A 21,385-nucleotide genomic window follows, 5' to 3' on the forward strand; every position below is an offset into this window, starting at 1 on the left:
TTGAAATTTGTTGTGGGCCCCCTGGACCTTTGGGCCCCTAGAATTGTTACTGGATTTCACCCCACTAGCTATGGCCCTGTTCACAGTGGATGGCCTTTAAAATGGAAACAATCCTGCCTTTATTATGCACATGGACTGATAATTTAGCTTTAAATATAATAGACCGATAATTAGTCATCTTTGCACCTGCCTTTATGTCTGTTCCTTAAATTAATAACATAATCGTTTTTAGTGAGTGCAGACGCTACTGCTTTATCTGTCACACACAAACACACGCACGCGCGCGCGCAGTAGATTCCTACATCCTGGTACTTTTACCGTTGTCAAGAAAAATACGGATGCATGGGGAAGCTATTGCAGTGTGAGGTGATCTAAAAGTCCAAGCGCTCTCAAACTGTCCCGGAAAGTAACGGGTGACTACCAGGTAAAAACCCAAATGCATACTTTGCGCATTGTGTATTGATATGTGGCAGCGTGCTTTTACTACAAAGCTACGACAGTTCAGCGCAGACACACAGCAGTAGCTCATGAGGACAGGTTAGGAAGAGGACATTGTGAATTGTCTCTGTCTTGCACTAGAGACAGCGGCAGTGAATATGTAAAATCACTCCCAAAATGTGCCTTTGTAGGATGCGTTTACATTAATAATTTGATATACTTCGTTTGGACTTTGCGACACCATCAATTCAATTCAAATCGTCAGGTTAAGACAGACACAATAGAAATGGTATCTTCAGCTTTTGGTTGTGAGACATGGCTTAAAGTGACAGTAACGTGTTTGTTCCTCATTTTGCACGTCCTTCGCTTAGGATTATTTAAAATTACTTTACTATTAAGTTTATCTAATCACATTCTCCGTTTACATAACGTTTTAAAACAAGAAATACTTTTTACTAGCAATGAGCACAACACCGGTGTAGCCTAATTAACCCTTAAAGGCATACCTCCTGTTTTTTACTGTGCCATAGGTTGCTGACCCCTGCCGTAGGTTAGTTAGTTTGTTTGTTAGTTCAAACCAATCTGACCATTCTCTGTTGACCTCTCTCATCAACCAGGTGTTTTTATTCTTCTGCAGAACTGCGGCTCACTGGATGTTTTTTGTTTTTGGCACCATTCTGAGTAAATACTAGAGACTGTTGTGGGTGGAAATCCCAGGAGATCAGCAGTTACAGAAATACTCAAACCAGCCCATGTAGCACCAACAATCATCCATGCGATTATCTAATCAGCCAATCATGTGGCAGCAGTGCAGGGCATAAATCATGCAGATATGGGTCAGGAGCTTCAATTAATGTTCACATCATCCATCAGAATGGGGAACATTTTTGATCTCAGTGATTTGGAACGTGGATGCTTGTTGGTGCCAGACGGGCTGGTTTGAGTATTTCTGTAACTGCTGATCTCTCATAATTTTCTCACCCCCATGCCATCCCAGATGTGTTTCACTTTTTCTTCTTCAGCACTCAAATGAAGATTTTAAGTACAATATCTCAGCTCTGTAGGTCCATAAAATGCAAGTGAATGGGTGCCAACATTTTTGAAGCTCCAAAGAGCACATATAGCATCATAAAATTAATCCATACAACTCCAGTGGATTCATTAATGTCTTCTGAAGTGAAGCGCTAGGTGTATGTGTAAGAAAAGCTCAATATTGAACTTTTTTACAAAAAATTAATGAGGGTCGAGGTCACACGGCCTCTCGTGTGACATAAGCACATTGGCACCATAAAAGTACTCCATTCAACTCATGCACTGTAAGTATTTTGATGCTACTACATACATGGCTTTGGAACAGGCCGAAATCGCTGAATTTTCCCCTCTGCTGTAGTTTTCTAATCTCATCTACACTTCTGTTTATTCAAACTTGGTGCTTAAAGATGCATCACTTAGATGCATGTAATAATTTTAAGCTCTCAGAATGAAGTGGGATAAATAGATTAATAAGATCAATATGTAATATTCTTGCCTGTTGTACATGCTACTTTCATCCCATGAACTCATATTTACATATATTTTGCAGATGTTTTATACAAAGGAACCTGCAAATGAGGAATGCTGCTACAGGCAGTAGTATCATAAGAAGTGCTGCAAAATGGCCAAAACTGGCTTGAAAAGAACGAGCTAGTACAAAGAAAGGTGTAACAAAGCATGAGAGAATTAGTAAAGAGTAGATTTATTAATTATAATAGAAAGTGTTGTAAGTGCAAAAAAGGTTGTAGATCAAGTGCTCCAAGAGTTCTGTCCAAAGACTTTTCTTGAAAATTGATCCGTTAAACCTAAAGTAGGCTAGATGCTTCGGTCAGATGCGGAAGCCTGTACAGGGCGTGTGATACAAATTTTGTCATCGGCATTGTGCTCGACTCAAGCATTTAACATGTGCAGTTTGATTTTTCTAGCTTATGTACTCTAAATGCACAGAATGCGCGTTCGTCTGGATTTATTTGCACTAATTAGTGGGTCCACAGGGTGGCAGCACTCACAGTTGCGCCATTGCTGTCACAAAGAAGTGCTAGAAAATTGCCACTAAACATATGGAGATGAAGGTGGAAACAACAACCGTGGATATGCACATCAAGAACACGAATCTGAAGAGTTCATGTATTTGAATAGCTTGAGTCTGGAGGAATATAAATAAATCTTTATGGGTCTAAACTCCTGAAGAGTTATAATCCATATCTCATAGCTGTCGTAGCGTCCATATGCCAACAGTCTGTTTATGCATGCACAGTCAAAAGAAGTATACTTTGAAAGGCTAGCGTTCAACTGTACGTAGATTCTTAGCACTCGCTTCAAAAACCATTTGCAAGTTGATGTTTTCTAAATTTGTGACAAGAATGACTAAATACAGTCTTTTGTGATTTTAAAATGTTTTATTTTATTTTTATAAAGAATTCAAAGCTTTCTGTGCTGTAGCCTAGATCTAAATTTAATCAAATAATCATTGTCAACTCTTACTGCAGTGCCTGCAAGGTAGCTGGCAGGATTGCCGACAACGCATGTGGGGCACATGCCCTGGGGCCCCAGACCCACATAGAGGGCCCCATCCCCCAGTACCAATCACTTCTTTGAAACAACACATGAGCCCTTATTTTTTTCATGTATTTACATATTCTGTAGCCCAAAATTTAATGGAGGGCCCCTTCTCAGAGTCCCAACCATGCCTCTGAAGGAGCACAGGCCCCCAGAATTGCCACTGTTGTTACAAGATTATGTACTCAAACAGATTTCCCCATCTGAAAAACAAACTCAATGGAAGAGCCCATCCTTTCCCTACCCCCAACAAAATGCTATGGAGGACTCATCCTCTAGCACAGTCTGGAACAGGTTTACTAATCAAATTTCAATACCAACTAGAAAATTAAAGTTTGTTAAGATGAACTTTGAATGTTGGCTTGACAAAACATTGCATGAACAATTTAATAAACTTGAGTTACATTTCAAGTTTACTTAGGCCTTTTGTTGACATTGGCAGGATGCTCTGATTTCTTGATAAATGGATGCTTTGGTGTTCTAGTTGATTTCTAGGCAGTTGCTATGTTCTTGCTAGGGTGCTCTGGATAGTTTCTAGGGCATTGCTAGAATGTTCTGAGTGTTTGCCATGGCATTGCTAGGTAAGTTTTAAACTATAGATGTTTTTATTAGTGTAGAATCTTATCTTCACTTTGCTGAACTGTAACACCGAGCTTAGGCTGTGTTACAGAACATACTAAACTTGACATGCAGCTTCAACACTTCCAATGACCACCTCAAGCCATTATGGTGTACCATGCGTGCATTGACTTAAATGATCTGCGTCAGCTACGCTCTCAACTTCCTGTTTCCTATTTGTAGTCTAGCCTGTTAATGTGCAATATGATTGACAGGCAGAAATGGCCTCAAAGTCCTCAAAGAGTCAAACCATGGCCTGCTGTCACTTTGTAGTTTGCCTTTTACAGAGATTAATGCCATCACAGAGAAAGGTGTGGTATTTCGGGATACATATGTGTCAGGTAACGGGGACATGTTCTGCATGCCATTCAACTAAAAAAAATAGCACCTTTTATGGTGGCTCTGATATTATTTACAATCTAAATCAGCATAAAAGATGCCTCCGATACTAGGGTGTGAGATGGGTCAGAGCTGGCAGCTTTTGACAAAGCATTGCATCTTTACAAAGAATTTGAAGGGGACACAGAGCTGCCCCTGCATTATTAAGATGTCTTTAGCACATTTTGCTCCCTCCAAAACTGGAACAAAACTGCGTAATTTGTACGAATTACCAGCGAGGCTCAAAAAGGTAGAGTGGCGAGAACGCAGAGCAGATGTGTTTACTTATGGAACGGTCTCGGCCATGCACCGCTGACCATTAGAAATGCGCTTGTGAACCAGTGAGAAGCGTGGAGCTGATCGCTAAACGCCTTTAAATGTGGCACAAAATTCTCTGTTGCAAAACTCCAAATGTTTCGGTGATTCAAGTAGTTTAAAACTAAATTGAACAGCCTTTACAAATTAAACATTCTAAACAGGACTGACAAAGATAACAAGAGAAAAAACTGTGCCATGCACCAACATAAATTATACGGCTTTTCAGTCCACTGCAAACCTTACAAAAATAACCAAATATTTACTAAAGTAACACTAACTGTATTATAGTATTTTGGCAGACATAGTTTTTAAATGTTTTAAGACTACTTTTTTTTTATTATAAAAATTGCCTTGTTTTTATATAGAAACCATAGTTACTAACTGTGGTAGTGAGGAGTCATGCTTGGTATTACCTGTGGTTACCATGGTCTTACTACAAAAACCATTGTTAGAACTATGGATACTATGGAAGAATTATGGCAAATATTCATAATTATTGTAGACCAAACTATCAGTTTTCCTTGTGTGTAAAAACTGTTCTCTTTTAATGCTCTCTGTTTGTGGGAAAATGTAACTGGTTTTGTTTGCCTCAAAGAAATTCCAAGAGATTAATGTACTTTAATCAGTTGGAGCCTGATGAAAGGAATCTGTGAAGGAGACCCAGCTTAGTTGCACTGTCATAATATTTTAATTTATTTAACTTTTTTTAGATGTTGTTGTTGTTAAAATCATAATTCACATCTGAATCTCATCCTCAAAATCGATGCTTTACTGTCAAATATACACTCACCTAAAGGATTATTAGGAACACCATACTAATACTGTGTTTGACCCCCTTTCGCCTTCAGAACTGCCTTAATTCTACGTGGCATTGATTCAACAAGGTGCTGAAAGCATTCTTTAGAAATGTTGGCCCATATTGATAGGATAGCATCTTGCAGTTGATGGAGATTTGTGGGATGCACATCCAGGGCACGAAGCTCCCATTCCACCACATCCCAAAGATGCTCTATTGGGTTGAGATCTGGTGACTGTGGGGGGCCATTTTAGTACAGTGAACTCATTGTCATGTTCAAGAAACCAATTTGAAATGATTCGAGCTTTGTGACATGGTGCATTATCCTGCTGGAAGTAGCCATCAGAGGATGGGTACATGGTGGCCATAAAGGGATGGACATGGTCAGAAACAATGCTCAGGTAGGCCGTTGCATTTAAACGATGCCCAATTGGCACTAAGGGGCCTAAAGTGTGCCAAGAAAACATCCCCCACACCATTACACCACCACCACCAGCCTGCACAGTGGTAACAAGGCATGATGGATCCATGTTCTCATTCTGTTTACGCCAAATTCTGACTCTACCATCTGAATGTCTCAACAGAAATCGAGACTCATCAGACCAGGCAACATTTTTCCAGTCTTCAACTGTCCAATTTTGGTGAGCTCTTGCAAATTGTAGCCTCTTTTTCCTATTTGTAGTGGAGATGAGTGGTACCCGGTGGGGTCTTCTGCTGTTGTAGCCCATCCGCCTCAAGGTTGTGTGTGTTGTGGCTCCACAAATGCTTTGCTGCATACCTCGGTTGTAACGAGTGGTTATTTCAGGCAAAGTTGCTCTTCTATCAGCTTGAATCAGTCGGCCCATTCTCCTCTGACCTCTAGCATCAACAAGGCATTTTCGCCCACAGGACTGCCGCATACTGGATGTTTTTCCCTTTTCACACCATTCTTTGTAAACCCTAGAAATGTTTGTGCGTGAAAATCCCAGTAACTGAGCAGATTGTGAAATATTCAGACCGGCCCGTCTGGCACCAACAACCATGCCATGCTCAAAATTGCTTAAATCACAGGTGTTCCTAATAATCCTTTAGGTGAGTGTATATTTCAATTCACAAAATATCCAGTATTATTGGTTATCGCAAGGGTGCTACCAGATCAGATGCCGGTGCCACATTTTCAGATGGCTTTTTGAGGGCCCACAATCCGCTGATGTTGCCCATGGCTGAAATTTGAGTTTGACACCACTGCTTTACTACATGTGTTTATCCATCCACATTGTATAGTAATATTAATCACTCTATATTTGGGCTTTTCAAACTATAATTTTACCTAAAGCTTTAACACTATTGCTTAAAATGCATGAAAGGAATAGTGTTAAAAGTTTAGGTAAAATGATAGTTTGCGCTGGTATTTCCTTTCAAGAAATTCAAATCTAGTTTAAGATTAATATTTGTGATACTTTTTCATTAAAATTACTTCTATATGCTTTGTTTTATCTACAGGTCACCTGCTCTTGTTTCCCCCCCCATAAAAATGTCAAGTGGGGAATCGACCATCCCATGCAAAAGCAATCTAAATAGCAAGACCATGAGAGAGATTTGCATTTAAATTAAAATGTGACCTCACTGAAATCCTGTGCAAGGCAGGTTGTGCCATGTCTAATAACACTGCGTCCAGCAGCTGATTTTATTCAACCATTAAAGATGGTGTAATCAAACAGCAACCATGTCTAATAAAGCTTCTACTAAACTGCATTATCAGCCTGCAGCAGAGATTGATGAAGTCACTCTTGCCAAAAAAAGGGAGTACTGGAGGACCAAGAAAAGAGAGCAAAGAGCGAGAAAGTCATTGGCCAAGAAGAGGATCAGAAATGGAAATCTGGGGACATGTAAACATGCAGTTGGCATGTCCACTGTTTGTGATGAACACTCCTCACTGATACCTAAAGTGGCAAGTGATCGTCCAGTGAATAATAGTGAAGTTTCATGCAAACTGGAAGATGTTGATACTCCTATAAACTCCTCCAGCTTAGGTCTATTAGTATCTGAGAGTAATGTTAATACATTGCCATGCCAAAAAGAAAGATGGTTGCAGAAGTCTAAACTCAGCAATGTCTTACCTCAGTTCCCAGAAACAAGCACAAAGTCCCAGAAGGGTGTAACGGGCAATAATAAAGTAGTAAGGTCTTCAGTTACGGGGTCATCAAACACAGATGCTACAACGGTCAAACACAGTGAGTCTCTCTGCCAAACAGGCTGTTCAGGGCTTAATGCATGTGTTGAGTTACATCCAAAATGCACATTTACTCAAAAAACAAGAATGTCTCCCCTTAATGGCAACCATTTAGAAATGTCTCGGCAAAGCCTTGTATCCATGGTGTTACCTGTACACAACAATCAAAATAAGTCTCCGATTAAAAAATGTTTACCATTCAGACTCTTGACCAATGCGGATTATACAGTTTACAAAAACCAGAGTTACCTTGGCAGCAAAAGTCCTATCACAAAGAAAAACAGCTGTGCCTTTGTGTCAGAGCAGAACACCGTTGGAGCTAGAACCATTGGAATGCCAAAGACTGAAGAAGAGATGGCTTCTAAGCGTAGAGAAAAATGGCGCATTAAAAAGCGAGAGCAGAGAGCAAAGCATGCTGTAATTCTGGCCATGGACAGAGAAAGGAGACTTGGACAACCATCCTGTGTTGGGACATTACAGGCTTTATCTCTTGTTAACAGTAAGGCCTTGAGAAGAATCAACCACAACTCTGCAAAACCTGTATCCATCAATCAGCAGTCATTGGGATTAAAAGTTCTGGGATCTCGGACATCATTTGCAATGAACTCAAAACGCTATAATGTTCAGGGCACCAAACCATCTTTATCCACCTTTTCACAGAAGTCTTCAAGTGCTATCCATACTATTAACAAATCCAGTGTGCATAAACATACTCCAAGGAGACACCGTCAAATGCAAACCTCTCTTCTTAGTGCTTCCATAGGTGAGAATCCGGAGGATGGGCATGCCAAGCAGAAAGAGTACTGGCGAATCAAAAAGCGTGAACAGAGAGCAAGGCTCTCTGCAGAGATGAAAGTCCAATTTAAGGATCAAGATGCACGCAAGCAACACGTTAAACTATTCCAAAATAATGAAATGTGCGGGGATCAAGCATGCTGCCAGAAAGCTGACCGATCAACAGAAAAAGCATTGACAAGTGCCTCTGAGATCATTGGTGGTTTTATCAAAGATGATGATTCGGTAACCGTCTCCATTTCAAAGACTACTCCCAAAGCTTCTCTAGCTGCAAGTCATGGTGATTCAAATGAGAAATGCATTGGAGAGTTAAAAGTTCAGGTTCAGGTTAGTTCGCCCCTATATCCATCTCCATCAGTCACAAAGTCACCGAAGTTAGTTGATGTTTGGAAAAGGGCTGCTTCATGCAGCATTCCTAGTAATTTCATAAATGCTCACAAAAAGTCTATTAAGCACAAATTTTCAAGCACCTCTCAGGGTAAGTCTAAGTTAGCCAAAGGTGCATTGATGGGCAGTATGACAGTGACCATCCAGTCTGACAGCCTAACAGAAGAGGAGCGGGTAGCCCGAATGAGGGAGTACTGGAGAATAAGGAAACGAGAGCAGAGAGCTAGTCGGGTTACTCGGCTCACGAATGGTCTGCTTAAGTCAAAGGTTTCAGTGTTAAAACAGAGAAGGCCAAACCAGATGTCAACCAAAGGTTACCATTTAATTTTGCCTCCACACAGTATTTCTTCATCTGTTGATGCAACAAATTGTGACTCCTCAGCCAGTGCCCCATTTCTTACTGCCACAAGAAAACAAGAACACATCTATCCCTCTATACAGACTGTATTTTCTATCCCAGAAATTACTCCATGTATTATTGCTACAAACAACAAACCTTCATCCTGTTCACCCTCAGAGTCACGCATTGAGCCTCCAGCAGTTGCCGACCAAAATGCTTTCACTCTTCAGGCTGTGTCCTCCATTAAAAAGCTTGTGGAGGAATCTATTAGCAACGTGGAAGACAGTAATGCCACAATTGTGCATGTTAAGTGTGAAAATGAACCACTTCCTTGTAAAACTGAAGATGACCTTAGTTCTGAATATACTGAGACAGAAGTACAATCAAATGTACAACCGAATGTCTTATTAGAATGTGACATCTCAACGAATACAATCCTTGAAAAAGACATCAAATTGAGTCCATCGATTTACCACTCGCCCTCAAAGGCATTAGGGTTATCTTCTGAAGACATCAGCCAGTATAACTCTCATAACTTAAGTCAAGAGGCTGTAGATCAAACTCATGCCCTTTCTCAAGTGGAAATGCAACATATGTGCAGAGACGCCCAGAAACATTGTGATGATAGAAGAGGTCCTGATCAGTGCTGCACTTTACAGTCCATGGAAGAGCAACAGCTCGATAAAAACAAAGAGCTTCAACGAAAGCGGGAATATTGGCGTTTAATGAAGAGACAACAGAGGGCCAGAAATGCCAATAGAAGACAGGGCAGCAAAGATGCGGTTCTTCACAGTCTGACTTCACAGGTTAGTGTCATATTGCTAGGGCATTAATCAAAGGGCAGAGTCTTGAGTCAAGTGGGACAAATGCTGGTTGATTGGCAGTGGGGTAAATAATGAGAGGGTTTCAGGTTAGTCTTTTGTTGATTTAAAGCTTTAACATAACTTGTTCAGAATTGTTAGGAAGCAGGTTATCAATAGATTGGGGGTGCTAGCTGAAAACTATTGTCTTCAAAAACTTGCTGAAATATAGGATTGCCAAACAAAGTAGTTTTTTGACTAGCTCTCCTCAACACGTGTCCTCATTAATATAAAATAATTTCTATGACAATCGAGGCAATAGGGATCTTGCTTTGCGCCACCCTGAGCTTTGTAAGTTGAGTGGCCTTTTTTAGATCCAGAACAAATCTTTGCTTTTAAGATCAGAGTGCAATTTTTACAATGATGAAAACAATAATTGTTGGAAAAAAAATTATAACTGCATTTTAAATTCTTTAGCCAGAACAGGTTAAAGGTGGCAGAAGTCGAATTCACTATTCACCTTCTGCTGCATCACAAAGCTCCACACGCCACACTGTCATCTCCAATAATCATTATGTTAATGCTGCTGTCACTGCACCTCTTACTCCTATCCTGGTGAGTCCTATCATCTCTAACCAACATCCTTCAAAGGAACAAAGGCTACTGCCAGTAAAAGAACCACAAGATCAGGCATCACAGGCTCATCAGGAAAAACCATGGCAGACCCAGTTTTCACACACTTCGAGCCAAACTGTCATGCAAGACATGTCCCAGGACACTGCAACATTCAGGCAGATTCTCATGCAGAAGAAAACCAAAAGATGCACAAAAACTGCAGGTCCAAAAACACAGCTAATAGATCCATTCTTTGGTGAATCAAAAACTAAGAGAAGCCACATCACAGCAACCCCAAATGCAGAAGAAGAGTCAGAGGAAGTTATACGTAGAAGGCGCATGCGCTGGAGGATAAAAAAACAAGAGCAGAGAGCAAGAAATGCAGGACATGATAGAAAGTTTCACCAGACAGTGTTCAACGACTTGGGTCCCATTCATCCACAGGTGAGGAAAATTAGAGCATGTGTAGATGTGCAGTCCAGTGGTTCCCAACCAGGGGACCTCAAAATTATTTAAGATGGGCCATATTGAAATATTCAGACTTCCATCCCACTCTAGTCAGTGGCAAGAGGTGTCCAGGAGTCAAAAAGGTTGAGAACCACATAACCGCCACAACATTTTAGATTTTGCTGATTTTTGTAAAAACCAAATTTAACATGTGTAGCTGTGTGTGGCGGCTGTGGCTCAGGTGGTAGAGTGGGTCGGCTGGTAATCGCAGGGTTGGCGGTTCGATTCCCAGCCCACACGACTCCACATGCAGAAGTGTCCTTGGGCAAGACACTGAACCCCAAGTTGGTGTATGAATGTGTGTGCGAATGGGTGAATGAGGCACAGTGTAAAGTGCTTTGGTAAACTTTAAGGTTAAAAAAAGTGCTATATAAGTGCAGACCTTTTACCATTTTTACTAATATATATATATATATATATATATATATATATATATATATATATATATACACACATACACACACATATTCATTAGGGCTGAAACAATTATTCAACGTTAAATTGCTGCCAAAAAAAAAGTTGTTTGATCTCATTTAACGCAACATGAGAGCAGCACTGCAGTTTGCGCAAGACTGAGGAGAGGAAGAAAACGCAGCTCACAGTCCAGATGCACTCTAAACCTTCCAAACAGCTTCAGGTGATGTACATCACAAAGTATGGGGGAATTATAATGCTAAAATACCAAATAAGTAAATACAGAAACACTCATTGTGGAATAAGTAGAGCTAGAGCTGCTGGTCCACTGAAGCAAAACTTTCGTTTCAAGCGTCTTTAAAGGAAACACCCCGACATTACATCATAAATGCAGTAATATTTAATGAATTATAGCTTTATTAAAGTTCAAATAATACGGAAGCAGATCATGTAATTAACTACAAACTCCGAAAGTGGCATTTCTCTGTGCGGTCAGCGCCTTTTGTGAGTTGTGCAAATGTCCCGATTTAAGGGGGAGAGGTTGAAACTGCATATGCTTGCTGCATATAGATTATAATGTTATGGCTCATGACTTATTGAATCATAATATGAAGAAAATTGTCAATGTCAATTATTAATAAGAGAGAGTTTTTTTTATTTTTTTATGAGTTAAAGATGGATTGAAGTGAACAAAGTAAGAGAGGGTAGACTTCACCCCATTATACACTGCAACAAAATACATTTATGATTTGATTTGGCTTGTTTTCCAATATAAATCTCTAAAACTCCTTTTAAAACAACGTACATTTTCATTAGCAGCTTTGTTTTCTGAGAATGTTGAATATAATATAAAAAAAATATGTTTTTTAATCCTTTAAAAAAAAAAAGATGCATTCATCTGAGTAGCAGCATATAAGATATTTATACTTGCTTTTAGAGAATAAATCTTGAATATAAGTATATTTTGTCTTTGCTGCACTCGCAGAAGTATAAACCAAGTGAAAAAATACTTATTTACAAAAAACATCCTCTTAAAGCAAGTCTGAATAGCTTATGTTGCTTCTCAAGTAAATGTATCTCGTTTTAAGGATTTTTAGACCATTTTAAATGGAAAACAAGAAAAAAACTTGATAACAATAGGATTTATTTTATTGCAGTGCATTTCTTTACTGAATTAAACTTAATAAAAAAAATTCCCTTTAATTCAGTGAATGTCATTTAGAGGTATTTTTAAAAGATGATTTTGCGATTTGCGATTCATAAAAGCATTACCCCTACCAAACAACATACTGTATCCAATTCCAAGCATTATAGCAAGTAAACAACTTTGCCAAATGGATAACCGATAAACATCCATCCAGATTGAAGTGATGGCATCCTGAACTGTGTGACTGACTGAAATGGACAGCGTCCTCAGCCGGAACATGTGACAGCCGACACTTCTTACCACCTGTGTACTCGAGGCCGTATTAAGGTACCGCAAGGTCCTGGGAGCTCACCATTCCGTCACTTCTCATTTTTGTCCACCAGGTTCTGGCTTAGAAAAGTAAAACCATACATGTCCTTAATAAGCTTAATTATTTGAGGTATCACATCTGCAGCTAAAATGGCATGGGATGAGTAAAGGCGGTTGCACACTGGAGAAGACGCACAAGAATAAGCGAAATTACAATAAGAAATTATAATAATTGCACAAGCAAGCTCACAGTAAGAACCGTATGTAACATTATAGAATAACCCTGTAATAATTGCACAGGACATTCTTTGTTTCCTAGGGGGCCCCAGCCATATGCTGGCACCAGAATATCATGGAAACAGACCGGTGGGCTCTTTAGCCTTGGGGCAGTGTACAGAGCTATCATGTGGGGCCCCAGGGATATCTAGGCATCAGAATAGCACAGAGATGTGGGGGAGGTCTCTTTTAACTTGGGCCCCAACCATACCTAAGCACCAGATTTTGTTTTGTTATTAACAATTTTATTGATTCCATATAACAAATAATAATAATAAAAAAACATAACAGAATATTTGGAGTCACATTATATATATTTACAACCCTTCCCGCTGAACATTAACCCCCCATCCAACACAAACAGACACCCCAGTGGTCAAATGCCAATTGACAATGACATAAAAACAGACAATAAAATAGTAGAAAATATGTAAATGTATGTATATAAATCATAAGTATACATTCAAAAACAAAAAGTTTACAACACTCATATAAAACAGCATGTCTACCTCCATTGCCCCTAACAGAGAGCCTTCTAAAAAGGCTAAATAGCTGTCCCATTTCTTGCTGAACAGATCTATGTTGCCTAGCCTTCTATGTGACAAATCTTCAAATGTCGCTACCCTGCCCATCTCCACTTACCACTCACAAAACGAAGGTGCTCCAGCCAATTTAAATCCCATAAGGATGACCTGTCTATCATTACACCGGCCAGGACCCAATTATTCTTGTACATATCCCCTACATCAATGACCGCCCCATCGCCTAATATACAGTGGCTGTATATTTCACACATAAAACTCTGAACCCTCAACCAAAATTCTTGTATCTTATCACACCACCAAAAAACATTGGTTGTGTGCCCATCTTCTGATTGACATCTCAAGCAGGTGGGTGTGTCTTTAAGACCCAGCCTATACAATCTAGAGGGGGTCCAATAGAATCGATGCAAAATCTTAAATACACTTATACACTGATACCTCATGGCCTTTTTCAAATGCAGTAATTGACACTTTCAGAGTATCTGCCACTTTAGGGGCGTGTATGCTACTCCCAAGAATAATAAAAAGCAGGTGGCACAGCTGTAAATACATAAAAATTGAGACCTGGGAATTCCAAAATGTTGAACCATATTTTCAAAAGGATCTCAACACTCAAATAGGTCACAGAGCGTATTAACCTCCCTCTCAGTTCACTCTGTCTTGCAGAAAGGGGACTTATTAATACATAATTTTGGGTTCAGCCATATGCTCGAGGCAACATTTAAATAAATGTCCGAATTAAACACTCTGGATACTTTTGTCCATACCGAGTGCAAATGCGAGGTAACTTATCTTCTCTGGTTAGTTTGATAGAAAGGCTTTACAAGGGCGAAATAGGGGCAAGAACAAGTGCATACAAAACCAGGAAGGGGCTAACTCAGGTGGAAGTGACCTATTAGCCAAATGTCTGAGACCGAATGCATAATAAAACAAAATCTTGGGTAGGCCTAGCCCACCTTTGTCAATCGTTTGCTATTTTATCAAATTGCTTGAAATAAGAGAGGGGTACATCTACAGGGAGAGATTATAGCAGGTAGCTGAATTTTGGAAGACAATAATAACATTATTATATACATATATATGCATCCGGAAAGTATTCACAGTCTTCACTTTTTCCACATTTTGTTATGTTACAGGCCTTATTCCAAAATTGATTAAATTCATTATTTTCCTCAATTCTACAAACAATAACCCATAATGACGATGTGAAAGAAGTTTGTTTGAAATATTTGCAAATTTATTACTGTGGAGCGGAGGGGGGGCGGGGCGGGGCCGGTCGGAATATCGCGCGCCCGGTCCCCAATCAGCCTGATGAGGCGCGCGAGGGATAAAGGCGGCCGGTGACGATTGTTCGAGAGAGAGAGAATTACGGACATGTCCGTCATGTGTGTTTGTTTATGTGTTTTTGAGTTTCTCATTAAAATATAATTTATGTTGACAAGCCGGTTCTCGCCTCCTCCTTGCCCATCCTTCAACTGTGTTACAATTACAAATAAAAAATGAAAAATGTATGTACTTGCTGTATAGTATTTACAGCCTTTGCTCAATACTTTGTTGAAGCAACTTTGGCACCAGTTACAGCCTCAAGTCTTTTTGAGTATGATGCTACAAGCTTGGCACACCTATTTTTGGGCAGTTTCTCCCATTCGTCTTTGCAGGACCTCTCAAAATCCATCAGTTGGATGGGGAGCGTCGGTGCACAGCCATTTTCAGATCTCTCCAGAGATGTTCAGTCTGGGCAACTCAAGGAAATATGCAGTTGTCCCGTAGCCACTCCTTTGTTATCTTGGCTGTGTGCTTAGGGTCGTTGTCCTGTTGGAAGATGAACCTTCACCCATGTCTGAGGTCCAGAACGCTCTGGAGCATGTTTTCATCAAGGATGTCTCTGTACATTGCTGCATTCATGTTTCCCTTGTTCCTGACCAGTCTCCCAGTTCCTGCCACTGAAAAACATCCCCACAGCATGATGCTGCCACCACCATGCTTCACTGTAGGGATGGTATTGGCCAGGTGATTAGCGGTGCCTGGTTTCCTCTAGACATGACGCTTGCCGTTCAGGCCAAAGAGTTCAATCTATGTTTCTCATAGTCTGAGAGTCCTTCAGGTGCCTTTTGGCAAACTAGACCAATTGACACTGTATCCTGAGAATTTAGAAAAGGAATTATTAATTCTGAGGCAAGGCACAGATCTAGTGGGGTCGGAGACAAATAATAAAATATAATCTCCGTAAAGCAAAAGCTTATGCGCCATACCTCCCACCACCACCCCTGGAAAATCAACTTCCTTTCTTATCACGGCTGCTAATGGTTCTAGGGCAAGTTAGAACAATAATGGAGAGAGAGAGAGGGCAACCCTGCTGGGTGCCCCTGTCCAGAGTAAAATAATCTGAACTTAATCTATTTGTTTGTACCGCTGCTACCAGGTGTCTATAAAGTAACTTAATCCATACAATAAATGTATTCCCGAAACCATATATTTCCAAAATCTTAAAAAAATAATCCCAATCTAGCTGTATCAGGGAAATTGGATGGAAAACAAAGTCATCTGGCCCCGGAGCCTTGCCTATAGGCAAGGCCTTAATTACCTCGCCAAGCTCCTCCAAGGTTATCTCATCTTATTTTTTTGCTGAGTCATCAGTTTAGGGAGATCTAATGGTTCCACAATGTTTCTAATATCTTCATCAGTAGTTAATATCAATGGCTGAGGTAAATATTTCCTCAAACAGTCAAGTGAATGTTTATTGAGTCAAGCTCACTTGGCTGTTACATGAGTGCAACAAATGCCCTAATCACTCCAATGTTTTGCAATAAATATTTCACAGAACAAACTCCAACCAATAGGAGGCATAACACAAAGAACGTGCAGAGCTATCCACAAACCGTCCCGAAGGAGTGTTATCCCACAAAACAAACTCCAGCCACTAGGCGGAAGCAGCAAAAAAATAAAAAAATAAAGGTGCTCTGTTTAAGGAATTTCACCATATATTTGCCTTCGTCCTCAACAATTCCAACAATTCGGATGTTGTTTTGCCGGTTACGATCCTCAAGGTCTTCCAACTTTTCCCATACATGCTCCAAGTCTCTCTTGGTTGCAAGAGGGTTATCAGCTAATTCCCTCTCTCCGATGACTCCAATTAATTGATCTCAACATCTGCCATTCTTGTTACCATCTCAGTGAATTTCATCTCCATGGCAGTGATCAAAAGACATATTACAGCAAGATCCTCCAAGACAGTAACGACCTTGTTCAAAAGTTTAATCTCTTTCACCTCACTGGCCAAAACTGAGTCCTGGGTTTTCTGCCTGCTGCTCAGGGGCTTCAGCTTGAGCATGAAAATGTCTTTTAATGTCTCCAGAGCCAGAGGATTTTAAATTATTTGACATATTGTCTTCCTAGAACATTTAAGAATCCGAGTGTATCGAATCTCACTGGTTTATGACATAAAACGTATTAAAACTAGCAAAGTGTGCAGAGCTCGCCGTTCACATGTCCGACCCTCGCATGGTGCCACTCAGCCAAAATGGCACCAGATTAACATAGAAACATTGGTGTGGGGTCTTTTGAATTGGGGCAGTGTGCAGAGGCCCCTTGAGGGGCTCCAGGGATATTTAGACACCATAATATCGTAGAAACATTATGGGGAAGGGCTCTTTTGACATATAGGGCCCCAGCCATACCTCAGCACTAGAGTATCATAGAAACATTGAAATGGATTCTTTTGAATTGGGACAGAGTACAGGCCCCATGTGGGCCCCAGGCATATATTAGCACCAGAATATCAAATTAAAAGGGGAGGTCTCTTTGACTTGGAACACTGTTCACAGGCCCCAAAGGTAGCCCCAGGGATATCTAGGCACCAGAATATTATACAGATGTGGGGGAGTGGTTTTTTAACTTGGGGCCCCAACCATACCTCAGCACCAGAGTAACATAGAAACATGGGTGTGGGTCTGTGTTCACAGGCTCCATTGGGAGCCCCAGACCTAGTCTCTATAGCAGCTTCAGTTGGTAAAGAACTGCCTAGTTTGACAGGAAGAGTCTCTCTTTCTGACATGTAAAGTGACCAATCATGGTTTTTGTCACAGGAAGGGGCAGGTAAATCTAACAATGATTCAGCTTCAATAACAGTGCAACCATATATTTGGCCTTCAAGTTCATTAAATATTGGCTTGAGAGATCATTCAAAAACCCTTTCATTAAAAAATAGAAAAGTCATTTTCTTTTCATTGAGCTATCCATGATGCAAACAACTTGTCCACTTAGCAAATTTGGGATTAAATTGTTCAATGAAAAGAAAGCTTTGAAGACAACCACCCCGGTTATTGAACTATGAAAATTATATCTTACCATTGGTCAATGCTGTGCACTTTGTCAACTGAAATTCCTATACATCGCTCATGGTAGACATCTGTTTGGAGCATGTCTCTCCACTTTTTTTGGGTGATCCGAATGCAGGCTGAATAGTCCGCCGGCTGCAATGTTATTGTTGGTATCATTATCTTTATGTCCGTTGGCTGCAGATATTCCCTTGTCTGTAAAGTACTTAACCTGATTTTCCCTTATTGATATGAGAGGACACACAACTAACAAAATAGGATTACTCTGGAACCCAACCATGTTTTGGAAAATGGTAGACTAAGCTTGGAACATAATACTTTTCCCATATCCCATTGGTAAACATGCGAAAATATCCCATTTACGTTCCACTAAGTGCCTCAAACAAAACAAAAAAATGTCTTAAAGTTTGATGTTGTGAATTTGGCAAACTTTGAATAATGCAGTATCTAGTTGCTTCTCTGAAGCAGTCATTGTTGCAGTGTTGGAACTTGTAAACATGCTTTGTTTCTTGGTGGACCGATAAAGACCAACGCACACTAGTTTTGTGGAAATCCTGAGTTGATATAGAAAGCGGTTTTCAATTCTGTGTACTATGTGCATTGTGGGCATGCCACCTGAGGCGGAGAATGCCCCAGACCTATCTCTGCATCATGGGGGTGGGTACTTTTAAATTAGGGCAGTGGCCCCTTTGGCCCCTGGGAACCTCAGCCATATTTATACACTAGAATATGATGGAGACATGGGAAATCATGAAGAATTTGTTAGGTCAACTTCAGAAGTAGCTTAGTGATCAGCCAATGTGATGGATTGTTGCAGCTAGATTCTTGGATTTCACAACTTCTGACTGCATAATAGAGTTAAAGATTTGTTGTGCGCTGGCTACACTTGCTGTTAGGTCATTGAGGTATGTAACTTATGTAATGCTTATACTGTAATTTCTTAATCTCCATAGGGTCACAACAACACCAGCTTTTGCTCAGAAGTACTGAGGTAAGTACTAGAATATTAAAAATAAACTAGGATAGTGAATGTTTATATTAAGAAATTGGCTTAAATGTCCCATGTCTTATTAAAGTGTCAAAATAAATGTTACTAGTTCATTTTCCAAACAGCATAAAATCAGAGGACCACCTAGGCTATATAGCTGAGCCATGTCAAACTGGACTCAAAGGTACAGTAGATCTATTCATTTTCAAGACATACCATTTTAGTTTGCCATACAATTTACAGTTTATTTATTCCAGATTAAATCAAGTCATTGAGCGAGTTTACATGCATGTTCTGACAACATTTATGCTCAATAGGCTGACAACGTGTGGTTGTGGAAACGCCTTAATCATCATTCCATGTCGGGAGAAGGCCATAAACGGTTTAATTGTAAACTGTAGATTTTTGCCCATTCCCCATTTTCACTTTGCATCTAAACCCCTTTACCAAAATTTTTAACAGTTAGTCCAATGTGCACAAGTGCTGTCTGCATGGGTGTTTATATTTTAATGTCAAAAGCAGAAAAAAGTAAAAAAGTTAAATTTGATATTTAAAGTAAACAATTTTCTTGCATCGTCGGATTTCTTGCTGATATTTGGTAGAAGTGTATTGCCGTTTATGTAAACATACTCACTGATTTATCTGTTTACTGACATTACTAACATCTATTTGAAGAGGAATCAAGCTTTGCACCTGGTGATGATGCCACTGAGGGACCGTTATCACAGGCAGAGTGGAGAAATGTCTACCTCATGGACTTTGACCCTGTCAACCCACTGTTGGTGTGTATGGTTTGCGGAGAGCAGCAGTACTCCCTCAGCGTGCATGGAGTGAAGACTCACATCGAAGAGGGACATCCCAATACACTCTCATTGGGAGAGCAAGAACATCAGGGTATTCTTGATGCCTGGGATAGACAGGTGGCTGTCCGAGAGCACTTCATCTCCAATCAGCTTTGGCAACAAAGCAGGCTTCCACAGGTAATTGAGAGCTCTGACATATTCTTGCCAATTGGAGAAAGGTGCCCAGCAGCCTGTTGGGCAATATGTGGGGCACTTTTGTGCCATATACTCCCACTTGATGAGTTCAGCCTACTTCTAAAAAAATATATATTTTTTTTTTTTTCCAGATCAGAGTGCCAAATGCCCTAGCAAGATTGAAGTGAAGGTTGAGAGTACAGACTAAGTGCTTGGACAAAAAGTGGCAGGCTTCACAGACCAATGTCACGTCCAGTGACGTATTGTTGTATATACAGATTGCTGTGCTGTCCTTTTTTTGTTTCTTTTCTCTCCCAGTGTTCTCTCTCTCTCTCTCTCTCTCTCTCTCTCTCCAGTCTCCACCTTTCACAGGATTGGACCAGCCAGAATTGATCTCCACCTGTGATTGGTGTGGCCCAAGAGGCAGGAGTGTGAAAGAGCACCACACCTACAAAAACCACGAACTCCCCGTGTTGAGTGTTTGTCGAAGTGTGCTGTTGTTTGATTGCTTGCTGTGTTCTGACTGTTGAAAATAACATTGTTTTGCTTGTGTTGATATTGTTTGTCTACCTAATTTCTTTTGTATAAATTTGTGTAAATATTGTAAATAGCCAGTTTACCTTTGGAAAGCTGTAGGGGATGGGTGCCCTTTTCTTTTGTATATATCCTTTTCCTCCTGTTTTGGGTTACTCAGACAGTAAGGGTGTTTATTGTATTTTTTATCTTTTCTTTGTTAGTTGTTAGGCGTTAGTGTGTGAATTTGGTTTGTTTTTTTGGCTTATGCTCACCCCTTTAGTTGTTGCTTTCACTGTGGTGATTGTAAATACATTTTTAAAAAGACAATTATGTTGTGTTCCAGTTTTATGTTGCAGCCTCACCCTAGACGGGGTCGTAACACTAAAGACTTTGGAAGTGCTGATACCAGCCCAAGACTGATTTTGTATGAGACAATCCCATTTATTCTACTCTATTAACTGCCATCATAGACAAGAGTCGAACTATGGACTACAATAAAAAAATTTTTGGGTGGTCTTGTTTAGTTAACACTAAGGCAAATGTAGCAGTAGAACAGTTTTATTATTTGTTTTCCACAGAAGCATGCTTTGATATAAAAAATACAAATGGAGAAATGTTTCACATTCATCTTTCATTTTTATTTTTTACTTGAGTTTCAGGGGTTCTGATATAGGCATGTATAACATATTAATATTTTCCTTAGTGATAGGACAATATTGAAAAGCTGATTCCTCTCATTTCTTGCAGATGCAATACCGAGTGTTAACTGTTAAACTGTTAATATCCAAAACATTTTAGTAGTTGTAAATGGGGTATGGAGCAATGTAAAAGCAGTCTATAAAACATATAAAATCAGTCTCTGTAATCTGAGAATCTTACATTTTTTTTTCTTTTCAGGAATGTTGTTATATGAATTGTTTTCTTATGATAAACTTTTGTTGCACTGCCTATTATTTTAAGATCTTTTTGTACTTTATTTGTGTTTCATTATTGATTTACTGAATTATAATTTTCCATAATCTTTAATTATATTGATCGTAAAGGATTCACACAAAAATTACATTCTCATCATTTATTCAACCT

The 21,385-nt window shown here is 39.8% G+C and overlaps 1 protein-coding gene across 2 annotated transcripts; it reads left to right on the forward strand.

The window, feature by feature from the left end:
* The first annotated feature begins 325 nt into the window (after positions 1-325).
* si:dkey-28a3.2 (uncharacterized) lies at positions 326-21,245 on the forward strand. 2 transcript variants are annotated; one of them, XM_052135445.1, is made up of 7 exons: positions 326-424; positions 6,623-9,680; positions 10,152-10,733; positions 18,775-18,812; positions 18,935-18,993; positions 19,485-19,789; positions 19,939-21,245. In XM_052135445.1, the coding sequence occupies exons 2-7, from the start codon at positions 6,846-6,848 to the stop codon at positions 19,972-19,974; spliced, it is 3,855 nt and encodes a 1,284-aa protein (XP_051991405.1). In that variant the 5' UTR covers positions 326-424; positions 6,623-6,845; the 3' UTR covers positions 19,975-21,245. The 2 variants fall into 2 exon arrangements, with proteins under 2 accessions (XP_051991405.1, XP_051991413.1); XM_052135453.1 differs by lacking the exon at positions 19,939-21,245 and having other exon boundaries at positions 18,919-18,993; positions 19,485-19,631.
* The last annotated feature ends 140 nt before the right edge of the window (positions 21,246-21,385 follow it).

Source organism: Xyrauchen texanus, chromosome 1 (assembly GCF_025860055.1).
Source record: "Xyrauchen texanus isolate HMW12.3.18 chromosome 1, RBS_HiC_50CHRs, whole genome shotgun sequence".
NCBI classification, from domain to species: Eukaryota; Metazoa; Chordata; class Actinopteri; order Cypriniformes; family Catostomidae; genus Xyrauchen; species Xyrauchen texanus.

What these genes read in the sequence shown, in the direction of transcription:
- si:dkey-28a3.2 (XM_052135445.1), top strand. Translation starts at nt 6,846, where the DNA reads ATGTCTAATAAAGCTTCTACTAAACTGCATTATCAGCCTGCAGCAGAG. An exon ending in TGGGTCCCATTCATCCACAG is followed by an intron (nt 10,734 to 18,774) that starts GTGAGGAAAATT and finishes TAATCTCCATAG; the next exon opens with GGTCACAACAACACCAGCTT. An exon ending in ATGTCAAACTGGACTCAAAG is followed by an intron (nt 18,994 to 19,484) that starts GTACAGTAGATC and finishes ATCTATTTGAAG; the next exon opens with AGGAATCAAGCTTTGCACCT.